This window comes from Protopterus annectens, chromosome 15.part0 (genome assembly GCF_019279795.1).
Source record: "Protopterus annectens isolate FY-2018-M chromosome 15.part0, PAN1.0, whole genome shotgun sequence".
NCBI classification, from domain to species: Eukaryota; Metazoa; Chordata; order Ceratodontiformes; family Protopteridae; genus Protopterus; species Protopterus annectens.
The window spans coordinates 64,031,398-64,046,650 of record NC_056749.1 but is presented as its reverse complement, the minus strand read 5'-3'; the positions used below and the strand labels follow the sequence as shown (position 1 = coordinate 64,046,650).

The following is a 15,253-nucleotide window of genomic DNA, read 5'->3' as shown; positions in this document are numbered from 1 at the left end:
GCACTGTATGTGAGTGTGTGGTATTAGCATTCTCATCAGTTGAGCACTGTACGAGAGTGTGGTACTGGCACTGTCAAAAATGGAAAGTTGAATATGTGTGTGTAGTGTTAGCACTCTCATCGGTGGAACATTGTACATGAGCGTGTGTGTGTGTGTGTGTGTGTGTGTGTGGTGTTCATACTTACCAACATTTTTTGGAGCTGGTCTATGGAGTGGTTAGCCACACTTGTCCCATTAATTTCTGTGATTTCATCTCCCACGTGTAGTGAACCTGCAGAGTAGCAGAGTAAAATCAGTTATTTACTACATAAGTAAATCACAGAATCCTTGTCTTACTGCTTTGCAAGTACCACACTACATGTATAATGTCACCCTCTAACTAAACCATAAATAAACATTATATCAGACACTGACCACTGCTTGCATCAGTTATACATTACTTTTTTTACTTATTGTTTTAGGTTAAGCTCTTACATCCAGGATCTCACTATGTACATGGAAACACAGACTAGGACTACGGCACAAGAATGTTTGGTTACCAAGCCTTCACATTTTTTCATTTGCAGTTCTGCACTACAGGCATAACCTCTGAGTTTACTCCCTTTGTCTAAGACCTCTCTGTGACTGCTTAAAGCTCATTATTAGTTAGACCAAACCATTTCTAAAATGCTATTAAAGGTAAGCATCATTCTTTCTGTAAACAAATACTTCAGTACAAAACACCCAACCACACCTGCTGCGAATAACAATAGTAGCAAAGGTGTACCATTACCCTTGGACATTGTTTACCTGGAATGTTTAGTATTTGGACATTACTTATCACAATCATGTACTCAGTTGTTTTTTTGTCAAATACAGATAAATGCCTCACTACAACCCAGACCACCCAAGGTTAGATTGCAGTCTGGAAGACGGAGCAACTGAGATGGCAGGATGGACTGAGCAGGGGAGAGGGAGTGGACTCGGTCTGCTGCAGTATCAGCACCAGTCAGTGGACAGGTGCCTGATAAGAAGTGCAGTGCAGCGGGGCATGAGCTGCTCATGGCAGCCTTCCTCCTGCAGTGAACTCTCACTCAGGAAAAGGCATAATAAGTACTGACAATGACTCAAGTGCACATACTGGCCACCAGGGCTGGGATCTGGCTTATTAAAACACTCTGAAGTCTGCATCAGAAAACATCTCATGGGGTGGAGCTTCTGAGTAGTTTCTCAGCCTGAAGACAGGGTCCTGTGGCAGGCCTTATTCTGGGAAATGAACCCAATGGATCAGGTTACTGTGAGGTAGGGGGATGCCATGACCAGTCAGCCCTGCTGAATAAAAAGATTACTGTGGGGATGGGAGGACACCATGACCAGTCTGCCCTGCTGAAGAAAGGTTACTGTGTGTGTGTGTGTGGGGGGGGGGGGGCACTATGAGCAGCCAGCCCTGTTAAAAAAAGATGCAGGCAAAAGTAAACAGCATCCATGGCCTGGATGACAGACTCCTACTGTTAACTCTTGTCTCCCACCAAAGTATCTGACAAATCACTGTAATGCAGGGGAGGAAAGTGGGCCCAAGATGAATGCAGAGACAAATGAGTGGTATATGTGGTAGGCAAAAAAATATTTAGAAAATTCTTAAGGGTATTTTTACTACTGTTGCAATTATTAACACATCACAATACAACAACAACAACATAAAATTACAGGCAAATTCAAAAGAAAAAGTCTTTGGTGAAATAACAAAATTAATAAAATACGAACAGAAAAAGGACAGTCGGGTAATATCTTACCATAACAGTAGATGTCCTTCTCTTCACTGTTGCAGTATTCTTCACCTTAGGAATCCCCTGCCATGGATAGCCCAATGTCCGGTCAATATGCCATAGCATTTAGATCTTGTATGTGCCATTTGTCACATGTACTCTCCACACTAAGGACGTAGGGCATAAAGGGGATGTAAGGATGCAGTTACCTGGAACTGAATTGGCTCAATAGAGAACAGTCTCCAAAGGACAAAAGGAGACCATGTACATCCAACAGGAGAAAATGTAGATGGAAAAGGGGGAACCCGCAGCCAGGAGGGCAAACAAATCAAAACCCAAAAGAAAAAATAGGGATGAAGGGAGAGACTTAATACTGCAACAGTGAAGAGAAGGACATCTACTGTTATGCTAAGATTTTACACAACTGTACTATGTCCTTCTATATAACTGCTGCAGTATTCTGCACCTTAGGAAGAGTTCAAGAAAAGGAGTGGGAGGTGGATGCCGGGGAAGAGCCCTCAACAAACCCATGCAGGATGGCCCTAGCAAAACCTGCTCTGGGCCAAGAGACCATATCCAGTTTACAATGCTTAGTAAATGTATGCAATGAAGACCAAGTAGCAGCTTCAAGGATGGAATTAGTGTCCAAACCCTTGAAGAAAGCACCAGAACAGACAAAAGCCCTAGTGGAACGGGGTCTAACTGAAGAAGACAGCCATTTGCCATGAAAAGAATAAGAAAAGGAAATGGCCTTAGACATTCAGGAGGAGAGGGTTTGCTTGGAAACCACAAAACCCAAAGTTCTGTGATGAAAAGAAACAAAATGCAGGTCAAACTTGTAAATGATCTTAGTTTCAACCAAGTAATAGCTCAGTTAACTGTGTAAATCCAAGGTATGCAGGACGTTCTCACTAGCAGACTGTGCAGAAGGAAAAAAGGAATGGAGTTATACTGCCTGATTTAAGAACAACTCATTAACAACCCTGGGCATGAAAGAAGGATCATCATGAAAAGATACCCTGTAAACATGGCCATAAACACTTGAAGCTCAGAATCCCTCCTAGTCGAAGTAACAGCAAACAACATGACAGTCTTTCAAGTAAAGTGCTGCAGAGAAAATGAAACTCCAGGCTCAAAAGGAGCCTAAGTCAGTTTAAACAAAATTAAGGTCCCATGGAGGAGGAATAGGCTTCCTTGGGAAGTCTAAGATGCAGGATGCCTTTAAGAAACTGTCTGACCTCACAACAAGAAGACAAAGGAGGATTCAAGGGTAGACGGGGAGAAACAGCGGACAAATGGGCCTTCACAGAAGAACAGGCCGTGTCAGATTGGAGCAACTCACACAAACAGAAATGAACCAGAGGGACCCCCACTGAAAAAGGGTCCTGGCTACGAGCATGGCACCAGGCAGAAAATCTTTTCCATTTGGGCATATAAGACGTTTTAGTTATGGCTTTTCTTGCCTCCTGTAAAACCCTGAGCACATCCTCAGAAAAGATGTGCCTAAAAGGGATCAAACCTCCATCACCCACAGAATCACACACAGAATCAGCTGAAGTAGTGGACAACTGAGGATGGAAGAGTGACCCCTTGTCCTGTGTGAGGAGGTCCAACCAGTGAGGTAACTTGTGCTGATTGCCTCAGGCCAGATGCATTAAGAGGCGGAGCTAGTGCTATCTTGGCCAAAAGGGAGTCAATAGCAAGATTTTTGGGGAGTCCAGCAGAATCTTCTGCAGGACTCTTGGAAGTAGAGGAACAGGAGGGAGGGCACTGATAAAACATCCCCTTCTAAGGAAAAGAAAGGGTATCCATCTTCCACACAAGATGGCATGGCACTCTGGAACAGAAAACAGAGAGATGCCTGTTCAGAGTGGAAGCAAAAAAGATCTACCAAGGAATACCCCACCGATGTACTACATCCAGAAACACGTCTCTGAGAAGTATTCATTCATGAGTCTGTGTTTTGCACCTGCTCAGAGAGTGTGTCACTAGATTGTACTCTGAAGGAATATGCACTGCCTGAAGAGCCAGCCTGCAGAAAAGGTAAGTATGTGCCTACCTGCTTGTTGGTGTACCACATTATTGTGGCACTGTCCATGTAAACTTTCAGAAGGCTTGAGAGTGAAAAGCCTTCTTTGATGTTAATATGGCCTGAATTCTGATGGGGGGCAGAGACCCTGAACTTTCAGGTGACCACAGGAAGCCTCCGCCCCATGTCTGAAGCATCAGTGTACAACTCTTGGGAAGGAACCAGAGGCTGAAAGGGCAAACCTGAGTGGAGGGTAAGTCGCTGAATCTACCACTCAATTTCCCACTTTTAACAAGGAAGAATAGGTACTCTGAAATCAGGAGGATGGCAATGCTGAAAACAAACTGTCTTGAGGTACCATTGAAGCTTCTGCATATGCAGTCTGGCAAAAGAGAACATTGGAATAGAAGAGGCCATGAATCCTAGGGCCTGAAGAAATTCCATAACTGGAATGGCAAGCAGAGGAAGAAGAGACTGAAAGAAAACTGTCAAGTACAAAACCTTTGGAGGTGGAAGAAAGGCCAGCATTGGCACTGTCTGAATCCTGCAGCCCAGATGTATGTGATTCTGAGACGAAGTCACGACAGACTTTTACAAGTTGACAGTGAACCCCTGACTCTGAAGAAGAGATATGGTGAACTCCAGAGCCTGTAACAGGCATCTGGGAGAAGGCGCCTGAAGCAACAAGTTATCCAGGATGAGGAAAAATCTGACCGTCTTTGAGCCTGCAAAATGCAGTCATAGGAGCTAGGCATTTTGTGAATACTTTTTGGGCAGCAGAGGCACCAATGGGCAAAGCAGAGAATTGAAAATGAGAAGAAGAAATAGAGAAACACAAAAACTTCCTGAAAAAGAGTGTGAATAAAGAATATGAAGGTAAGTAGCCTTCAAATCAAAGGAGAACAGAAAAGCCTGAGGTAGCAACAGGGGAAACAGGGTTTGAATAAAAGGCATCCAAAAGGAATGAACCTTCAGAAAATGTTGAGTAACCAGAGATCCAGAATAGGACTCCAAGTGCCCTCCTTTCAAGGAATCAGGAACATTCTGAAGTAGACTACCTTTTCCACTTGGGAAGGAGGGACAGGTTGAAAAGTCCCCTGGTCCACCAGAGACCAAAGAATTTCTGAGAAATGAGAAAGCTGCTCTCAAGGAGGTTGAAGAATCCTTGAAAAAGGAGGAAATAACTTCCACACTAAAATAACCTTAACAGATGATGGACAGAACCCAAGAATCTGACCTGATGATATGCCAGTTTGGAAGACAGATGTAGAGCCAAAGGGACAAGGGAACCTGGTCAATCATTGGAAGGGGGTGCAAAATCTCAAAGAGAGACAGGCTTGTGAGATAAAGGAGACTTTTGGGCCACAGTTAGGAGGAGGAGCATGCCTACCACCCTTCCTGCCTTTAGTGGCCAGACAAGGCTGCCTGCAAACAAAAGCAGACCTACTAGGATAATTCCTCTGGAACTTAGGGATGGGGAAGCACAAAATATGTTTAAGGTCCTGCAAAGCTTTATCTTTTTCTTGAAGAGAAACATAGCAGCAACAGTCCCAAAGAGATTTTTATTATCCAAATGAGCATCCAGCAACTCGGCCTTAATGTCTTCATGTAGTGACTGCAAATGAAGCCAAATGTAATGCCTCATGACAGACTCAAAGGCAGTAGCTCTGGAAGAGTCATCAGCAGCATCATATCTGTACTCCATCGAGTAGTGATCCACCTGAGAGGTAGAACCCACAAAAGACAGTGGACTTTCCTTCAGAATCAGAGAAGTTAGAAATAACCTCACAAACCTGGGTGATCAAGGCCAGAGTATATCAGGTCACGTGGGTCTGGTAATTAATGACCCTAAATGGACAAGGTAGCAGCAGTACAGTCCATCTTTCCAATCCTCTCCATGGTCCTACTATCCTTATCCAAAGACAGGAGTTTGGTAGAGGGAAAAATGTAGAAGGCTTGTCAAAGCAGACTGATACCACAGCAGGATCAGTAGAAGGACACAAAGAACAATCGACAATGCTCAGAACCTGTCAGGTTTCATAGGAGCAAGGGACTGAGAATCAGTCTTAGAGGCAGCTATAAAGGTGTCTAATAATGCAGCCAACAGAGGTGGCACTCGTGAAGGTTTAGGAGTGTCCATCTGAAGCAACTCATAATACCTCTTCTGGATATTACGAATACAAAACAGCAGCAACTCAGGAGCAGATGGATGGTAGAAAATGGAACTGCTCGTACACCAGGACAGTTAGCTCCAAAATTTTTTAATGAAACAACATAACAGTGACAGGTTAAGCGCTTTCGACTGACTCACAGTCTTCTTCAGAACAATACAATGAAAGAGCTTATGACATTTATATGATAGCAGCAGTATAATAATTGAATAATTAGGAAATGATTAAAGAAAAAGACCGCCAAAAATTTTTTAAAGACACATGGATATTGTCAGCAAAAAATCCTATACCAATATATATAAAAACACAGATGTTAAAATGAACAATATAAATACTAATATTAAATTGTAATCATCCCTAATATCTAAATGTACATTGCCCATACAATTACTTCTGAACACGATAAAATATATGTTACAAATATATGTTGATGTCTTGTATCAGAACTATTATTAAAAAAATGTATTTAAAAACTATGTAAAAATTATGAAAATATATAATAAATGTATCTATAAAAATAATAATGGACTGAGAGTTAAATGGCACTAATAGTTATTCCAAAGCTAGAAAAGGTTTAATGCTAATAAAATCATTGAGGCCAGGAGGTCTCGCAGCGTCTGTTAGGATCTGCCATTTACTCTCACATAAAGACAATCTCATTTTCCAGTCACCTCCAAATGGTGCTATCTCCACCTGGTCAATAATAGAGAATAGGAAATTGTGGTCATTTCCCTTCTCCAATATGTGCCTGTATAATGCATTTTTAGAATCCTGTTTTCCTATTTTATATATATGTTCATAAATGCGTCGGTTTAACTGTCTCTCTGTTTTGCCTATGTAATGCGCGTTGCATTTGGTACATATCGCCAGGTAAACAACCTGCTTCGATCTACAATTTCCTTTTCTGCTGGTAATAGTGGTGTGGCATATGTCATCCAATTTGATGGTACTATTCAAATTGATGAATTGACATTGTTTACAATTGCCACACCTCACTGTGCCTTTTCCATTTTCATGTGTTGACTTGTTGTTTTCCCCTCTTTCCAGAAGCTTTTTCATATTAGGTGCAGTCCTGTAAACAAATCTGGGTTTGGCCCCCAGTGTCTCTTCCATACCCATAACCATGAGTGTCCTCCAATATCTTTCTAAGATGTCTTTTATGATGTACGCATTGGGTGTATACATGAGTATGCATACCCTACCTGATGATTCCATATAACCCCCCTCCTGCTTGCCAGATTTATAAGAGCCTAATAGGGGTTTGTAAACATTACCCCATCCATTCTGTACATATCTAATCGTCTCATTGACCATTTGTTCTGGGTATGCTCTACTCAAGAACATTTCCTTAATGATGTTCAATTCCTTATCCAAAATCTGTTTGTTGGATGACATTCTTGCTGCACGAATAGTTTGCCCTTTAATCACATTTTTGAATACGTAAGGAGGATGGTTGCTACTATAATGGACATAACCATTAGAAAAAGTGGGCTTCCTATATATGCTTGAAGTAAACCCCTGAGTGTCGTGACTTAACATAACATCCAAAATGAAATTTCTTTGCAACTATATTGATGAGTGAATTTTAAAAACTCGACAGTGCCATTTAAATATGTCATGAATTCATGTAATCTGTCCACAGATGACTTCCACAAAATAAAAATATCGTCTAGGTATCTCATGTATAGTCCGATGTCTTGAAAGAATGCACTCTTAAACACGTGTTCAGATTCCCACTCAGCCATGACCAAGTTCGCGAAGATGGGAGCACAAGCTGCCCCCATAGCCACTCCCTTGGTCTGCCTGAAATATTCTCCTTGAAAGGAGATGAAGTTGTAGTCCAACACAAGTGACATCATGTCACATATTAAGCTGACTTTCTCCCATGAGAACTCTGTATAGTGTGCTAGACTTCTTTCAAAATATTCCAATCCCTCTATCTTGGGAATACTGGAGAAAAGATCAACGACATCCACAGTCAAAAAAATCAGGTTGGTGTTCCAAATATCATTAGTGAGTGTGCCTAAAAACTTCCAAGAATCCTTGATAATGTGGGGGATGTTGTCATATACATTCTTACACCATCTGTCGATCAATTTCCCTATATTAAAAGTTTTTGACCTAGATCCTGACACGATTGGTCGAAAAGGAGGCTGTTCAATGGATTTGTGTATCTTAGGGATACCTACCATCCTTGCTAACACTGGATGGTCAACTTTCATATATGAATAAGTTTCATTAGATATCCTATTGTCAATAAGATATTCTTCAATGATGAGATCGATCCGTTTGTGACCAATGTTGACTTGATTTAATGAGATGCTCTCATAATTTCCTGAGTTGTGTAAGATGTTATGGATCTCTTGATTATATAGATCAATAGGGAATATCACGACTCCCCCTCCCTTATCGGGTTTCATAACCCTGATGTCCCTGTTCTTCATGATGTCTGGTAAGCTTTTCCTTTCCATACAAGTTAGATTGTCTGGTAGTTGGTCCCTTTGAATTCGCATTCTGTTGTGTGCCCAATAAATGTCATTGCACACTAACTGTTCAAAATTTTGAACATGTGGATTAGAATGTGGTATAAATGTACTTTTTTTGTTAAGGTCAGTGCCTGCTATACCTTTGACCCCTGTATTTGAATCTTTATTTTTGTCAAATGTTAATGCCAAATTCAGCTTCCTACAATATTTTTTAACCTCTTTGATGCTGTCGAGTATACCCCATCCTCTCATGGGTATAAACTTCATACCTTTTCCTAGTAGTTTGGCACAGATGTGATCTATCTCAATGTTAGAGTAATTATATACCTTAAAGCCTTCACAAGTTGTAACCCTTGGTTTTGTAGTACTAACTTGTTCATTGGTCAAATTCAAATTCAAATCAACAGTATCCATCCCCAAAAAATTATCAACCTCAGTCATTATGGGTAACTTCCCCATCATCAGGCAGGGACTATCATATGGAATAATGCCGGACTGGCTTATGTCCTGTGCCACTGCTTTTGAACCTTCCATGCTGGGAAGTATCTTCCCCCCTGAAAATTTTCTTCCCTAAAAGAGTTTTTAGGTTCCTTCCTTCTAGGGTGGTATTGATTTTGAACCTCTGTCCCTTTATTACTAGGCCAAACATAAGCCCTGTTGTTTTTGTGTGCCTCTATATCCCGCTGCATTTTCCTATTTTTTCTATCAACTATATTGTGCACATTGTTGTCAGCAAATGTGTACTGTTTCAAATACAAGTCCTTAAAACATTCATAGTCATTATGGTGGATTATGTTGTAGTTCATGTGTTCTAACTCTTCTGATAATGTACCTAATTTTTCATCATGATGTTTAATAAGAAGCTTCATGAACTCAAATCCAAACCTATCAAATAACCCATTGAATTCATTCATGACCACAGAAGTGTAACTTATCCCTAAGGGTAGTTTAAAAAACCTGAGGCCTTTTTGTACTATATTCAACTTCAGACACTTAGATAAATAACAACTATCAATTTTAATATTCTTAAAATTAGTTAGTTTTTTACCATAGTCCAATATATACTCCTTCAAGGAGGTGTGGCTACATTCAATGTTAGAAGCTTTGCCATTAAAGTGTTTCTTATCAATTGCAAAATAATCTCTGTTATCGCCTAAAAATTGTTCAAATAACGTATCACCATTACATATATTGTCCTTAGGGTGATTTGCATTGACATTGTGTACAAAAACATTTTTATCACAACATTGCATTCTAGTGGGGCTCGTAATAGTTTGCTCCGAATTATGTATGAAAGTACCTGTTTTATCCGGAGCATACTTGCTTCTGTTTTTTGAATCCCTCTGAACCTTAAGGCGAGCCCCACCATAGTGTCTATCCATGCGTTTTTTACAAACGCTATAATCAAAAGTAAAATCGTGTTCCGTGCCTTCGAATCGTTCACTCAGCAAATTTTCATCTTCAGTATGTATTAAATCCAAGGCTCTGGTGTCATCCGCTCTGTATCCCTCCGATACAGCTCCGTTATTATGCTGACCAAGTACATGTTCAAAGACACCGTCCGTGTCTACTAGAGCTTTAGGGAAGCCACAGTCCGGTGTACTTACATTACCACATCCCTGTGGTTTATTTCTAAGGGTGCGCGGCTGCGCATAGGTTTCCTTGTGAACGTAATTTACGTCAGCTTCCTCATCAGAGTGTACGGAAACCAAGTGCGCTCTAACGATCTCCGTAGATGCTCGTGAATGGATTTCCTCCTTGTTGGCAACAATATTAGTGTTCGAAACCAAATCACTAATCAAAGTCAATAATTTATGTACCTCTCCTTGCAAAGCCGTAAGGTCGGCTCTCAATTCAGTGATACTGTCCTTCGACAATGAAGCAGAAGTTTCCATGGTATCAGCCATCCTAATTAAACCAACTACGAATACAAAACAGCAGCAACTCAGGAACAGATGGATGGTAGAAAATGGAACTGCTCGTACACCAGGACAGTTAGCTCCAAAATTTTTTAATGAAACAACACAACAGTGACAGGTTAGCTGACTGACTCCCAGTCTTCTTCAGAACAATACAATGAAAGAGCTTATGACATTTATATGATAGCAGCAGTATAATAATTGAATAATTAGGAAATGATTAAAGAAAAAGACCGCCAAAAATTTTTTAAAGACACATGGATATTGTCAGCAAAAAATCCTATACCAATATATATAAAAACACAGATGTTAAAATGAACAATATAAATACTAATATTAAATTGTAATCATCCCTAATATCTAAATGTACATTGCCCATACAATTACTTCTGAACATGATAAAATATATGTTACAAATATATGTTGATGTCTTGTATCAGAACTATTATTAAAAAAATGTATTTAAAGACCTCCTGGCCTCAATGATTTTATTAGCATTAAACCTTTTCTAGCTTTGGAATAACTATTAGTGCCATTTAACTCTCAGTCCATTATTATTTTTATAGATACATTTATTATATATTTTCATAATTTTTACATAGTTTTTAAATACATTTTTTTAATAATAGTTCTGATACAAGACATCAACATATATTTGTAACATATATTTTATCGTGTTCAGAAGTAATTGTATGGGCAATGTACATTTAGATATTAGGGATGATTACAATTTAATATTAGTATTTATATTGTTCATTTTAACATCTGTGTTTTTATATATATTGGTATAGGATTTTTTGCTGACAATATCCATGTGTCTTTAAAAAAATTTTGGCGGTCTTTTTCTTTAATCATTTCCTGATTATTCAATTATTATACTGCTGCTATCATATAAATGTCATAAGCTCTTTCATTGTATTGTTCTGAAGAAGACTGGGAGTCAGTCGAAAGCGCTTAACCTGTCACTGTTGTGTTGTTTCATTAAAAAATTTTGGAGCTAACTGTCCTGGTGTACGAGCAGTTCCATTTTCTACCATTCTTCTGGATATTAGACACCTGAGAAGAATCCCACTTAAAGTATTCCATCTTTCTGGCTACTGTGTCCCCAAAAGACAGCTCCTCCAAAGGAGACTCAGGGTTAATGGATTCCTCTTTAGAACAATAAGCCAGGAGAGGAGGCATCTTGGAAGATAAGACAAAGACCTCTCATCAGACCTCGAATCCTCATCTGAGGAATCTGGTTCCCTACACCTTTTAGATGGCATGGAAGTTCAAGGTGGAGTAAGCACAGAAACCCCTTGGGAAGGCTTCAGGGCCATTAAGGCATTAAAAATGCCCTAAGTAAACTCCTGACATTCCCTCTGAGGATCCTAAGGACATAAAGATGAATGCTTAGTCTTCTGCTTTTTCTTGGTAGGGACATCAGCTGTAACAAACACTGGAGGTTCCAAACCCTGACGGGATTCAGTAAGAGTATTCAGAACCACTTCCCTGACCAAAATCTGCAGAAACCCTCTAGGGCCATCCAAGATAATCAACTGCTGTTCCCCTTCAATGTCTAAAGCACATGCCTGCAAAGCTTCAGAAGACATGCGAAAGGAAGCATGCATACCAGCCACCAATGAGGTAGTGGCACAGGAATCTGATGCAGACACTGGACTGCCTACAGATCTATCACCCACTTCTAGAGAAATGTCCAGTGGAGGCTGGAAAGCCAAAAAATCTGGCCGAGACTTCTTGGCCTTCTCCTTACTTGACAGTACCTTGGGGTTAATCAATTCTGCTATGCTACCCTGGAATGACAGTTTAAGCCTCTGGTTCTCTAGATAGATGACCATGAAAAACAACTGGCTTCTAAGAGTCTTAGGCACAAATGGCTTACAAATGCAACAGGAAGTATGGTCGTGGGAAGCACCCAAACAAAAAAGACACTGTTCACGATGACCCTCATGGGAAACTGGCTCCCACACTGACATTTTCCCTTCTTGGATGACATGAACTCCAGGTGGCCAAATGAGAACAAGACTAAAAGAAAAAAGACCTCAATGAGGCACTTATCTGACAGCCAGGTATTCGGCACAGCAAAGGGTGTTCAGTCCAATGAGGATGATGGCATCTGGACTGGTGGCAAAGAAGTTCTGGGTAAAAGTATCCATACATCACCTTTATGCCCTACATCCTGTGCAGGGAGCATACATGAGACGAACAGCGCATGCAAGATCTAAAGGGTTTGGTATACTGGCATGATGCTGGACTATCCCTGACAGGAGATCCCTAAGGTGAAGGATAAAGCAACAGTGATACAGAAGAACAAAAGGCTTTTAAAAATTGCCACAGTCATAAAACCAAGCTTACATTAAATGAACTATAGAAAGTCCTTATTTTTATCAAATCATTGATATGTAACTATGAACTCAACTTGGTCTCACAGACTGAGATTAATAATAAGCTATTACTTAAGTAAGCCAGAAAACTGAAAGGAAAAAATAAATGTGCTTTCACTAAACAATCAAGTGACCCCTTACACTACAGGATATTATGACTGTGCTTACAGAGGACATTTTATTAAATTTTAAAATAAGCAAAGGAATATGTCAGGTTACTTACACTGTCATGGAGTAAAATCCCTTATAGGTTCGTAGTTTCACAGGAGGTTACTAAGCTAGCGGCCCTAGAGCCTTTACAAGCCTAGCCAAGTTCATCCCAGTATCCGTATTTGTTCTTTTAGGGTAGTTCGCAGAAATTACAGTTGTGTACATTTACCATAAATGTAGATGTTCAAGTGTAGTCACTGTTGCAGTCATCACCTGTGGGTTACCCCTGCTGTGGTAGCCCTCGGCCGGCCCGAATACCAGAGTCAATGTTTTTCTGCTTCAACTGCTGTCGCCTGCAGTCTGACATCAGGTCGTCAGTGCTACAAAGCAAGGCAACTGATGCCATTGCATCAGTTTTTCTTGCCCTAACCCATCAGAAGCACAAGGAAATATGGTAAAGTGGTCCTGGTGGCTAAAAGCCACCATGAGAAGCTTATGTCTGCCTAAGGAAAGAGGATATAAGGGGGAAGGAGGGAAGAAAACCAGGACTGCAATAGTGAATACACTTGAACATCTACATTTATGGTAAGTGTACACAACTGTACTATGTTCTTCTTGTTTCACTGTTGCAGTCATCACCTGTGGGAGGATTCCCAAAGCTGAGGAGATGGGTGGAAGGATTAGTTAGAGACCTAGGCATGGGTCAACAAGCCCTGCAGAACTACAGAGGCAAACCCTGCCCTAGCCTTAGAGAAAAGAGGTAGGTGGTAATACTTTGTAAAGATATGGACAGAAGTCCAGGTGGCAGCTTCCAAGATATTCCTGGTGGGAATTCCTCTGAGGAATGCTGTGGAAGTGGAGGCTACCCTAGTGGAATGGGTACGGATAGACTTAGGGGGTGGTTTCCCATGTAGTCTGCAGCAGAAATAGATACAATGTGATATCCATGTCTGGGCCAATCTGGAGCAGTGGCCTTTGGTCTCTCCTCTCTTATCTTGATCAGTACCTTGGGAATAAGAGGCAGAGGAGGGAATGCATACACAAAGATGGAGTTCCAAGGGAAGGTCAAGGCATCCACCTTCCACGCTAGGTGTTGATACTCCCTGGTACAGAATTGTTTCAGCTGGTGGTTGAGGAGTGAAGCAAATTGATCCACCTCCGGAGTTCCCCACTCCTGAATGGCTTGCAAAAAGATTTTTCTGTGGAGCTGCCATTCATGGGGGTCCAGTAAGTTTCTGCTTAGGTGGTCTGCCAGGGTGTTGTTGATCCCTGGTAGGTACTGGACAATTAGGTGTAATCCCATGGAGAAGGCCGTCAGCCAGAGGTTCATGGCTAGCCTGCAAAGATGGTAAGTGTGGGTTCCTCCCTGTTCTCTGTTTGCTGATTAACAAAGAGAAGGCACCGGAGCAGCTTTTCTTTGCACTCTGCCTGAATGAGGCAGTCATCCAGATAAGGGTAAATTTGTATATTTCTCTGTCTGCAAAATGCTACGGCTGGGTCTAAGCATTTTGTGAATACTCTAGGTGCAGTAGATAAGCCAAAGGGTAGTGCAGAGAACTGAAAGTGTTGTGAGCCTGCTCTGAAGTGCAGGAATTGCCTACAGGATTCCCTTATAGGGATGTGGAAGTAAGCATCTTTTAGGTCTGGGGTCACTAGCCAGGCATTTTATTGTCTGCATAGGCAGCAGCTGCTGCAAAGTTAGCATTTTAAATTTCGGGACCACCAGGAGGTGTTCAGAATGGATAGATCCAGAATGGGGGCCAAGCACCCTCTTTTCTGGGAACAAGGAATAGTCTGGAATAAAAGCCTTTGCCTATTTGATTTGAGGGTACAGGTTCTACTGCCTCCTGGAATATGAGAGTTTGGACTTCTTTCAGTGCCTCTGCCCACTGATTTGGAGGCAAGTCTAGGTACCCTCTTGGAAAATGATCTTTAAGACCCATTGGTCCTTTGTTACAGAAAGCCAATTTTCTTTGCAGAGGGAGAGCCTTCCTCCTAGCTTTTGGTTAGTGAAAGGAGGGCTGAGGGGGGAGAGGGAGTCATTGAGAGTTTTTGCCATAAAAGGATGGCTTAGAACTCCCTGCATTTGGGGGCGAAAGTGGTCCACTGTTTGGTTCTCTGCTGCTCCTGGGATATGGCCTGGGTGGTCTGTCCCTGCGGGGCTTACCTTACCCTGTCTGCGAGGTGCAGGGAAGGACCACTGCTTAGAGGGAAAGTTCCTGCTGAACCTTGGAGGTTGAACATGAAAGAAATCTTTTACTGTTTGCACAGATTTTGCTTTGTCTTCCATCTTTTTAAGCACCTCTTCTGCTTTTACTCCAAACAAGCCGTCCTTATCCAGGGGCGCATCAATTAATTTAGACTTGACA

At 41.2% G+C, this 15,253-nt stretch overlaps 1 protein-coding gene across 2 annotated transcripts in view; it reads right to left on the bottom strand.

Moving 5' to 3' along the window:
* The window catches only part of MPP1 (MAGUK p55 scaffold protein 1), a 920,179-nt gene that overhangs the window by 603,811 nt on the left and 301,115 nt on the right, over window positions 1-15,253 (bottom strand). For both annotated transcript variants that reach the window (XM_044057679.1, XM_044057678.1), the window contains exon 5: window positions 186-271. In XM_044057679.1, the coding sequence (XP_043913614.1) occupies window positions 186-271 (86 nt within the window). The remainder of the gene's footprint in view (window positions 1-185; window positions 272-15,253) is intronic.